This window comes from Neofelis nebulosa, chromosome 10 (genome assembly GCF_028018385.1).
Source record: "Neofelis nebulosa isolate mNeoNeb1 chromosome 10, mNeoNeb1.pri, whole genome shotgun sequence".
Taxonomy (NCBI): domain Eukaryota; kingdom Metazoa; phylum Chordata; class Mammalia; order Carnivora; family Felidae; genus Neofelis; species Neofelis nebulosa.
This window is the reverse complement of record NC_080791.1, coordinates 81,324,746-81,336,916: the sequence shown is the minus strand read 5'-3', so window position 1 is coordinate 81,336,916 and position 12,171 is coordinate 81,324,746. Positions and strand designations below refer to the sequence as shown.

Below are 12,171 nucleotides of genomic sequence, written 5' to 3'. Positions count from 1 at the left end.
CATTAATATTCCTTGAATGAATAAAGAAACTGCTCAAGCCACAGTCCCAAGTCATCCTTCAGATCTGCTTCTCTTTTCCTATCATAACCAAAATGCTGAGTATCTACATTTTAAGTTCCATATTTAACAAATCTACTTCTTTCTCTCCTTCTCTAATGCCAGCCATGATGTCTGTACATCCAGTCATGCTCTTCAAATCTATGGTCTTCTCAGCAATCCCAGGTATGTTCTTAGAAAACAAATATGGTCATGATCCTGCCATGCTTAAAATTATTCAGTGGTTTCCCATTTTTCTTAAGAAAATCATCAAAAGTCTACTACCAGAAGTAATTATTTAACCCTCACCATTCTTTCCAAGTTCACCTACTCCCCTTTCATTCTGGTATTGAAAAATGCCAGTATCCTTCTTCCCATTACATGATATTCAATTGATCCTTGTTATGATGGGATTTGCCATTAATAGATTAAGAGATCCCTAGGTGATTATAATATGCAGTCACTGCTTAAAATCACATCTAGCCCTCTTATTCAACTTATTTTAGGTACTATTCATCTTCAAACCTCAATTCAAAGTTTATTTCTTTAATTTCACTTCTGGTCTTCCCTCATCCTCCAGATGAGATGAGATCACTGCCCTTGATATAAATCATTGCAACATCGTTTACTTGTGTTTTAGGTCACTTATCACAGTTTGAAATTATGAAAAGTATCCTCTTAAGGAAGAATTTTAGACACTGTATCCATAAGTAGATATTGAAAGTCATCTTTCAATAATAACAGCTTTATTATGCAAATCCATTTATGGTAGTATCCTTAGCTATGCAAATACTGGTCAAGTGGAAAGAGTGTAACAAGATTTTCTTTTCTTTTCTTTTCTTTTCTTTTCTTTTCTTTTCTTTTCTTTTCTTTTCTTTTCTTTTTTTTTTAATTTACAGCATTTTCCCTTGCTTGGGTAGGCAGAGTTACTTTGAGAGTATTGAATTACATTTCATAGTGCTTTTAGGCCCTTTTTGGAAGGAAGACATACAAATCCCCCAATTCTGTTTCAAAACAATTAACCTCTATTCTGGAGAACTAGGGTAGCCTTAACACTTTCCATTGTCAGGGAAAAAAAAAGTCATTTACCTTAGTGGAGGTAAGTGGGAAGAAAAAGGAAGCAGAGACTGGTAATTTGTGCTCAACACAATGGCTATAGTTTGTGGAGATGGTTGATTTCAATGAAATGTGCAGATGAGAATGAATATACTTCCTGATCATCTGTCATGATCCTTTATTGAATCATGGGAACTAAATCCCAAACCTATAAATATGAACTAAAAGAGCTGCAATTGTGGAACCCAGAATAAAAAAAAAAATTAAAAAGTCAGCCCAGCAATAACAGTACACATAGAAACACTGTCTTGCTGAGAGCCAATCTAGACCAAACAAAAATAAAAACAAAAAATTAAAAAATTAAAAAAAAAATCTCTTGGCAGCGACTAAAGAGTTAGAACTCAAGGGTGAATGGACTGCCCTTTAAAAGCAGAACAGGACTCCATTTGGATGAATAACATCCTGTATTATTGCTAAGAAAATGGTGGAGGAACAGGGAGAGGAAGACTCAGAAGAGAATCTGGACTTACTGCCAAGAAAACTAGCTGGAGACTGAGCCAAGTCATACCTCTCTCATAATTACACAATTGTCACGACAGACTCACATGTAGACTGAAAGTTCAGTGAAGGCAGGGACAAGGTCTACTTTACTCATTGGATCCCTAGTAGCTTGCATGGTACCTGTCACAATTATTTGTTGAATTGATAAATAATTGGAGATATGTGAGCAAAGTAACTATCAATATTATAATAGAATGCATGCATAAATTGCTCTTGGAATAGATGAGGAAATGATTGTTTGTATGGACGAGAAATCACAGGAGAATAAAATCTTATTACAAGACTGAGTTCATAAGACTTTGGTAATAAGTACTTATTGATTGAATTAGTCCACTGATATGGATATTCTGGGTTAAAATTCCCAGAAGAGACATAAAAAGGGAAACAGAACTAAAGGAATCAATAGAAATTGAGACCAGAAGTCAACTTGCCCAATTTTGTAACACTAGGCAGCATGTGAATAAATCCTTACCTTGTAAAGAGTCAAGGTACTGTTATTTTATATATATTAAAAATTGCTAATAAACATATCAGTTCTCTAGATCCATCTCAAGTTATAGTTCAGTATTTCCTAATGTGTTTCTTAGAAGGCTAATCACAGAAGCAGTCCTGTGGAAAAAAAGAGCGGGGGCTCCAATATCACGTCTAAGTAACAGTGAGCATTCTATTCCATTGATAACACTTATTAGCAAATTATCTAGATATTTAACCAAAGAAATTATCAAAAATTTTTCACCTTGTCCATCTAATTTTCTAGAAAAGTAGTTAAATCCCACTTGTAGTAAATTAGGAGTCCCTCAAAGATGTAATTTAAAGTTTTTCTTGGGGCACCTGGGTGGCTCAGTTGGTTAAGCGTCCGACTTTAGCTCAGGTCATGATCTCACAGTTCGAGCCCTGCGTCAGGCCTGGTGCTGACATCTAAGAGCCTGGGCTCTGCTTCAGATTCTGTGTCTCAGTCTCTCTCTGCCCCTCCCCCACTAGTGCTCTGTCTCTCTCTGTCTCTCAAAAATAAATAAATGTAAAAAAAATTAAAAAAAATTTTTTTTCTCTGAATAGGGGAATGGTTGACTAAATCCCCAAGATGTAATACTATACACCTAGTAAAAGAGATGAGTTGTATCTAAATATAAAGGCAATTTAAGATATTCATAATATATTGTTAAATAACAGAATTGAGTAGTAGAATATAATGCATATCATGACTAAATTTTCTAAAAAATATATGCATATTTGTATATATCTAGAAAATATACTTAGGACACTCAGCAAAATAAAATCAAGACATTAACAAGGCTACTAAAAAATAAAAGAATATGATTTGGGCGATAGTAGATGTGAACTTTGGCTTTTTATTTTGCACTTTTTTTTTACTTTCAGTTTTCACATTAAGATGTTTTCATTCTGTAACGTGATAAATATGTATTTAATATGTGTTTTTTAAGACCTTAGGAGTTTAACTAAAATAGCAAGAGGTTTTTTTTTTTTTTTTGATAATAGGAGTATGAAAAATAGGCTTTTACCTCCTTTCTATTTTCCATTTTTTTCTAGTAACCATTAGTAGTTTTATTGTTTCACTAGAAAAATACAACATCCTTTAAAGAACACTTAAGAAAAGCATTCAAGGAAAGAAAAGTTGTCAGGGATAAAGAAGGGCATCACATAGCGATAAAGGAGCCAGTTCTCCGAGAAGACACAACCATCCTTAACGTGTATGTACCAGATAAGAATGCCAGATTATGTGAGGCAAAAACTGACGGAACTGAAGGGAGAAACAAATGAATTACTATCACAGGTGGAGACTTCAACACTTCTGTATCAGAAATACACAGATCCAACAGGCAGAAGACCAGTAAGGAAATAGTTGAACTCAATAACACCATCAATCAACTATTGCTGTAATTGACATCTATAATTGTAATTGACATCTATGGATTCCTTTATCCAACAACAAGAGAATGTACATTTTTCTCAAACTCACATGAACCATTCAAGAAGATTAATTATTCTGGGCCATAAAACACATCTTAACAAATTTAAAAGAAGAGAAACCATCCAGTGTCTGCTCTTAGACCACAGTGGAATTAAGCTAGAAACCAATAACAGAAAGATAACTGGAAATTCCCAAAATATATGCAGATTAAATGACATTCTTACAAATGACACATAGGACAAATATGAAAGCTCCAGAGAGGAAAAATAATTTTCTACTACATGAAAATAAAAACATAATTTATCAAAGTTTAACTTATGTAAACTTTAAGTATAGTGAAAGCTGTGATTAGGGGTAAATTTATAGCATTAACTGCATATATTAAAAAAAAAAGAAAGGTTTAAAGTTAATCATCTAAGTTTTCATTTTAAGAAACTAAAAAAAGAAAGAGCGACTTAAATCCAAAGTAAACAGAAGAAAAGAATAAGAGCATACTATAACATTATGGTCAACAATATTTCAATAAAATAGAATTCTTTCATAAATCAATAAAATTGAAAACAGAAAAAACAACAGAAAAAATTGATGAAATGTTTGGTTCTTTGAATAGATCAGTAAATCAATAAGCCTCTAGTCAGCCTAGTAAGAAAAATAGAGAGAAGACACAAATCATCCATATCAGAAATGAAAGAGGGGACTGCGCTATAACTAAAAGATTAATAAAGGAATACTATGGTTAACTCTTTGCTCACATTTGACAACCTAGATGAAATGAGCCAATTTATTTAAAGACACAATCTGCCAAAACTCACATGCAAACAATACACAACCTGAATAGATGTGTATCTATTAAATAAACTGAATCATTAATAACTTTCCCAAATGGAAAGCACCAGGCTCTGATGGGTACACTGATGATTTCTACCAAACATCTAAGGAAGAAATTGTGCCAATTTTCTACAATCTTTTTCAGAGTATAGAAGTAGAGGGGAAACTTCCTAACTCATTCTATGAGGCCAGCACTATTACCAAAATACAAAGGCACTCCAAGAAAAAAAGACAAAAACAAAACAAAAACAAAAACAAAACAAAACAAAAAACTACAGGCTAATATCTTTCATGAACATACATGCAAAATTCTTCAACAAAATATTAGGAAATAGAACCCAACAATGTATAAAAAGAACTATATACCACAACCCATTGGGATCTATCCTAAGTATGCAAGGCTGGTTCAACATTTGAAGATCAATTAATAACTATAAAAAAATAACTAGTGAGCTTCTACTCTGTGAAAGACAATGTCAAAGGAAATGATAAAACAAGCAACAAACTGGGGCGCCTGGGTGGCTCAGTCGGTTAAGCGTCCGACTTCAGCTCAGGTCATGATCTCGCGGTCCGTGAGTTTGAGCCCTGCGTCTGGCTCTGGGCTGATGGCTCAGAGCCTGGAGCCTGGAGCCTGCTTCTGATTCTGTGTCTCCCTCTCTCTCTGCCCCTCCCCCGTTCATGCTCTGTCTCAAAAAATAAATAAACGTTAAAAAAAAATTTTAAAAACAAGCAACAAACTGAGAAAATACTTGCAAAAGACACATCTGATGAAGAACTGCTATTCCAAAATATACAAATAACTCTTAAAGCTCAACAATAAGAAAACAAACAACTCAATTTAAAAATAAGCCAAAAGTCTTAACATACACCTCACCAAGAAAGATATATAGATGTCAAATAAGCATATTAAAAGATGCTCTACTTCATACACCGTCAGGAACATGCAAATAAAAAAATGAGCTTACCACTAGACACCCATTAGAATGGCCAATATCCAGAATACTGACAACAGCAAATACTCGTGAGGAATTGGACAACAGGACCTCTCATTTATTGCTGGTGGGAGTGCAAAATGGTATAGCCATTTGGGAAGACATTATGAAGGTTTCTTGCAAAAATGAACATACTCTTAGCATATGATCCAGCAATCCACTCCTTGATATTTACTCAAAGTTGAAAATTTCTGTCCATGCACAAACCTGCACTAGGATGTTTAAAGCAGCTTTATTCATAATTACCCAAACTTGGAAGCAACCAAGATGCCCTTATACAGGCGAATGAATAGGGTGGCAGAGAGATGTATAGGCAGAACACATGGGATTTTTAGGGCAGTAAAAATACTTTGCATAATTCTATAGGGTGGATACATGTTACATTTTCCCAAACCCACATAATGTACAACATCAAGAGCAAACACTAATGTAAACTATGGATTCCGGATGACAATAAGGAGTCTATGTAGGTTCATCAATTATAACAAATGTACCACTCTGGTGGGAGATGTTGATAATGGGAGATGGTGTATGGGAGCAGGAGCTATATGGGACATCTCTGTACCTTCCTCTCAATTTTTCTGTGATCTAAAACTACCCTAAAAAATAAAGTCTGAAGGGGCGCCTGGGTGGCGCAGTCGGTTAAGCGTCCGACTTCAGCCAGGTCACGATCTCGCGGTCCGTGAGTTCGAGCCCCGCGTCAGGCTCTGGGCTGACGGCTCGGAGCCTGGAGCCTGTTTCCGATTCTGTGTCTCCCTCTCTCTCTGCCCCTCCCCCGTTCATGCTCTGTCTCTCTCTGTCCCAAAAATAAATAAAAAAAAAACGTTGAAAAAAAAATTAAAAAAAAAAATAAAGTCTGAAAAAAAAAAAACATTAAAAAAAAAAAAGGATTGTGAAGCAAATCATTCATTCCAATATTGAAACCCAGACATTAACAGCTTGGCACTCTTTTCTTTTAACATTTTTATTTTCATAGGGTTTTCTACACTTTATATAGGTATAATTATTCCTTCTTCAATTTTTAAAACTGTAAAAATAGTTATGCCCTTTGAAAAATATTTAAATTTACGGAAATGTATAAGTAAAAAAGGAATACATATTTAAGTGGGACTGTACATATGTATTTCTTTTATGTGGGAGAAAATAACTATACATTTTATAAAGCCATGTGGTATACACTTCCCATATTAAAACATATGAGATTATATCTCTTCCAGCATATTTTACCACACGACTAGTGTTATCAAAGCACCTACCTCCTTTTCCAACATCAGGCCTTCGGCTCTGAGGTTCTTTTCAAATGTGTTTCTTTTGTCATATTGTATATTTGACTTTCTATACACCAGGATGTAATCAATCCGTTTTTTGCCATCTTTGAATAGAAGTCCACTGGATGCTATGTAATTCATGTCATTCTGCAAACAAAGCAATGACTGTTAATAGTGTAGGCTAGACAAACACACCGTTTTGGTCTCAGTCACTTTGGTTTGGACACTGGCACTCCAAAAGCAAAAATGTGTTTTTACATTCCAGTTATGAGATATGGGAAAGTTGATTAAAGAAAGTCAGGGGGCGCCTGGGTGGCGCAGTCGGTTAAGCGTCCGACTTCAGCCAGGTCACGATCTCGCGGTCCGTGAGTTCGAGCCCCGCGTCAGGCTCTGGGCTGACGGCTCGGAGCCTGGAGCCTGTTTCCGATTCTGTGTCTCCCTCTCTCTCTGCCCCTCCCCCGTTCATGCTCTGTCTCTCTCTGTCCCAAAAATAAATAAAAAATGTAAAAAAAAAAAAAAAAAAAAAAAGAAAGTCTGAAGTCTGTAATAGGAGACAAGTTAGCAAGCGATGTTCCAGAATTTGAAATTAGGCAGTCTGATACCAGACCCTGGGTTCTCTGACGCTGGCATCGAAATGCATATACTAAGTTTTATTTAGTAAGGTCCTGTAAAAATAATATCAGCTAGCATATGCTGAGTATTTATTTATTCAACATCAGGCTCAGACATAAGTGCCTTACATGTTTGATCTTTTTTAATACTTACAACTCCCATTGCAAAAATTAAGACATTAAGTCTTAACATAAGTACTGAAGCCAACATAATTTCCAATATTAAATAATATTCAGATAGGTATAATTTTCTAAAGCTCTGTTCAACAACACTAAACTGAAAAATAATTCCTGAGCTGCTTGCTCCAGAGATACTTGTCCAGTGGATATAAAACTGTGATCCAACTAAGACAGCTTACTTATCAAGCTTAATCACTTGCTCATCAAGACTGCTGTATGGCCCTCACCTTGCTCTGCCCATTCGCCCAAGCATTTTTTTATAGACTGGCAATTTTCCACCAAATGCCTGCCTTGCAAGATACACCTTGCATGATAGTTGAGACACCTGAGTGATCCTCCACATCATAAATTACAGCATTTAACTGCTCTCCTCAAGACCCTTCAAGTTCCTTCACACTTACTAACTCCTAACATGTTATATGACACGAAACCATTTATTATCTTTTGTTTACCATCTGCCTGATCAAGGATTGTTTACTGTTTTGTCTCAGATTATTCCAGACATCTCACCCCAAATCAGATACAGAGTGGGCATCAATAAATATTTGTGGGAGGAAGAAAGGAAGGCAACATCCATAATCCTGTGTGTCCAGGTAAGGCTGACCTCAAGAATAGAAAACCAAGAAGAGATCATATTGACACATCTCCTCCTCTCACCTCCAGTATTTACAACAAATCAAATTAAAACAGGTTAAGATAAATAATCACAAAATTACAGCAGAACTGATAGCCATGGTGTGCCCTTTGTTTTATACGTACCATCCACTGCCTCCAGACATCTTCATGGTAATTTCAGCAAGGACTGGGCTAAAATAAAATCATATACAAATTTCCTTCTTCATTTTCTTTTGCATAAAGTATACCACCCTCTCCAGTTGATTATTTAAAAAAATTTTAATGTTTATTTATTTTGAGAGAGAGATAGAGAGAGAGAATGAGCAGGGGAAGAGCAGAGAGGGAGGGAGAGAGAGAACATCCCAAGCGGGCTTTGTTTGCACTGTCAGCACAGAGACGGATGGGGGCTTGAACTCATGAACCTTGAGACCATGACCTGCGCCAAAATCAAGACTGAGACGTTTGACTGACTGAGCCACCCAGGTGGACCTCCAGTTCATTATTTAGTGTCTTCTGATTTTTATGATATTAAAAACATATTTAATCCTAGGCGAAGGCAAGAGTCCTTCAGTGAGAAGACCTGGAAGTAAATGATGGGTTGGTAGGAAAACTGTGAGGAGACAAGATAGTATTTAATCAATTTTATGTGCTTTTCATATTTTAAGAGCAGCATAGACTGAAAGTGGAACTCTGATAGTTATTGTTACCCATTGTTCTAAGTCTAAGCAAAACAAATGCTAAACTCTCCCAGAGAAACAGCTGTTTTACCATTAAAAAACTGCCATTTTTTTTCACAATAAGTGACCTTAGGCATTATTCACAACTTTTTTGTTTCTGAAAAATGTGTTCACAATCAAACTACATTAACTAGAATTCTAATTTATTGTCTAATTATTTTATGAATTCTAAATTATTAGATGAGTTTTACCAGGCAGAACGAAAAATAGCTATCAAAATGGTAATACAGAAGTATGGTGAGATTTGGAAATATCTCCTGAATTATGCTTAAAAAAACATTGTACAGGCTCTATAAAATTTTAAGGTTATGAGTTTATATTTTATTTTAATACATATATGGCACCCATTAACCAAGATGCTGATTAACCTGCTCAAATCTGTTGCTTAAAAGCAGAACTGACAGGAAATTTATTATATATCATTGTGTTTAGTCACCAAAAGAACAACTTCTTTAATTGTTTGAAATCATAAGGTTGTTTGAACATGAAATCAAGACTCTTCTCTTAAGTTACCTGGAATAGTGAAATGCTTTCCAATTACAATGCAGAATGAATTTAATTTAGAAACAGAGTTTTCATGTTTATTATTCCCAGAAGATAGAATAAAACTAGTTTTGCTCAGAGAACCTGGGATGCTGATCATCCATCAGGTACCTTATCTTTCAACAGTGTTGACAACAACTTAATTATGTAATGCATTGCAAACCATAAAGCTCAGGTACTTTCAGCAAAGCTGGTCTTCCTAAAGAGTATCCCAAAAATATGCATGTTATGGCTCACGTGGAGAAAGAACACTTTGCAAAGATTTTAGCACATTTGCAAAACAGCAATAGAAGTCTGCCTATTTGCATGAAAACACATTTTTGAGAATTTTTCAAATAAAATTATGGTAAAATAAAATTTGTGACCTGCGTATGTTTTCCAGAATTTATTCTTTTGAATCTAACAAGCATTCATCAAACACCTATTGTGTGCTATGTACTGTGTTAAACTCGAGGGATAAAAATAAGAGGACACAAAAGACTTTTAGGGATTTTATCCTGTCTGGGGAGTAGTAGGCATGTAATTGTTTCGTTACAATGTTATCTAATATGTGCAGGAATATGTGCAGGAATGTAATTGTTTAGTTACAATGTTATCTAATATGTGCAGGAATAGAGTTGAAAAATCCCCAGGTGTACCAGAGGAAGACTTATTAACAGGTGCCAGTAGCCACTAAGGGTCCTGTTATCTTGGGGAGTTTACCACAGTCCTCTGTCAGGCAGATATAAAATTAGGTCAGGTCATTAACCTGTAAGTGATTGCTGACTGATTACATGTCAACCATACACTTGAGTTAGTAAGATGCAGTATGATACACTGGTTAAGGTACTGATTTCTGCATTAGACCGACTGGTGTTTTAATTAACTGTGTTTGTAGACATGTTACTTAATCTCACTGCTCAGCATCAGTTCCCACAGCTTTTAAACAAATATAATAATATTATCAACAGTATAAGATTATTGTTGTGACTAAATGAGATAATGCACAGATAGCAGTCTCAACGTTGTCTGACCTTGTGAGATCAAAAAAGTCAGTTCTTGTCACAAAAAATAAGATAAAATTTGTATGCTCCCTCTCTTTCTTTCTCTCAAAATAAATAAAGATTAAAAAAACAATGAAATTTATTTTTGCTTTCTACTAATGATGAGTATTTGGGCTATTTATTTCCAGTCTTGCCTATTTTTAATAAACATTCATGTGTATACCTTGCAATAGATGTGTGCATACATTTCTGTCAGTATGTACCTAGGACAAAATTGCTGATTCCCATGAAAAGTTTGTTTTCAACCTTAGCAGTATGCCAATCTTAACTTAGAATGAAGTTTGTTGTATACAGGCTTTATTTCAATTTATGGTGTCTTCAAAAATTTTTTCTTGAATCATTATTTATTTTTCAGAGAGAGATAGACAGAGTGTGAGCAGGGGAGGAACAGAGAGAGAGGGAGACACAGAATCCAAAGCAGGTTCCAGGTTCTGAGCTCTCAGCACAGAGATGGATGCAGGGCTCAAACTCACAAACTGTGAGATCCTGACCTGAGCCAAAGATGGACGCTGAACTGACTGAGCCACCCCAGGTGTCTTGTAAGATGCCTTTTCTGGTGTCTTTCAAGATTTCATGGAACATGTCTCTGTACAGATGGACTCTTCTTGATTACAAAGTCCTGGTCTATGCTTTAAAAATTGACTTAGTTTGCTATACTCTGGCATAAGACAGTACAGTATGCATGGGAGCCAGTACCTGCTCCCACCTGTAACAGTCTTTTTATCCAAATTCTGCTATTTAGAATGCAACCAATTACTGCCATGTCCTTCTACTGGCTATTTCTGATTCTGTTTGGATTGAGAGAGAGGGAGAGGGAGAGGGAGAGGGAGAGGGAGAGGGAGAGGGAGAGGGAGAGAGTGAGAGAGAGAGAGAGAGAGAGAGAGAGAGAGAGAGAGAGAGAGGCACGGATGGGCAAGGCAGTGGGAGCAGGCAGGACTCTGGCTTGCTCACAAGATTGCCATTGTTGAGAAGGGCAGTGGATGCTTAGTTTCCTTGGCTGTGTGGCTCCAGCAGCCCAACGTTGAGGACCAATGACGGGCCAGGTTAGCCCAACTCTCCACTGTCATTTGGGGACCCATCAGGCTGTCTTCAGGCCAAATGACTGTGTTTCACACTTGTGTTTCATCTTTTCCTACCAAATCTTCAAATAATGAAAATCTTTTTCATTGGGTTTCAGCAGTGGTGTTTGATTTTGCATTTCTGTATCCTTTTTTGGCAATCATCGATGGGAAATTGGGAAATGACAGTCTAGATGTCAATAGTCTGATGCCATATTTTACTCAGAAGTTCCGGCTTTACCCTCCTTAATTAGAGAAAAATCCAAATAGCCTCAGTATGTAACTACGATTCATTTCACAGTTAAAGCCATTGCTCACAATAGCTCTTATTGTTGGCCTTACTTATTATACAGAAAAGAAGAGGTTTTAATCTTTTTTTTTCAGTTCCAGACAAATGAGAAACAGTTTTGTCAAGAAAGTCACATACTTACAACAATAAAAGCAATCTCTGTTAAAATAAACTAACAGAAAATACACCATGCACTGTAGGTCAGAAGAAATCCTGCACGTGAGTAGAAATTTACTAAGTGCTGCTGAATTAATACTAATTCTGGCTTTTCTGTCATAAAAATTTTCCATTTTAAAATGATACTTAACAGGAGAAGAATGCTTTAATTTTCTAAGTGTCCTTGGGGATAAAAAGTATATTAATACATATATCTTTTAATGCACCTCGCTTAACTTAAAACATGTCAGAAATGTAATTACTATGC

The 12,171-nt window shown here is 35.8% G+C and overlaps 1 protein-coding gene across 3 annotated transcripts in view; it reads right to left on the bottom strand.

Moving 5' to 3' along the window:
• Positions 1–12,171, bottom strand: part of ANO3 (anoctamin 3) — a 427,436-nt gene that overhangs the window by 127,295 nt on the left and 287,970 nt on the right. For all 3 annotated transcript variants that reach the window (XM_058688488.1, XM_058688489.1, XM_058688490.1), the window contains one exon: positions 6,660–6,818. In XM_058688488.1, coding sequence (XP_058544471.1) covers positions 6,660–6,818 — 159 coding nt within the window. The remainder of the gene's footprint in view (positions 1–6,659; positions 6,819–12,171) is intronic.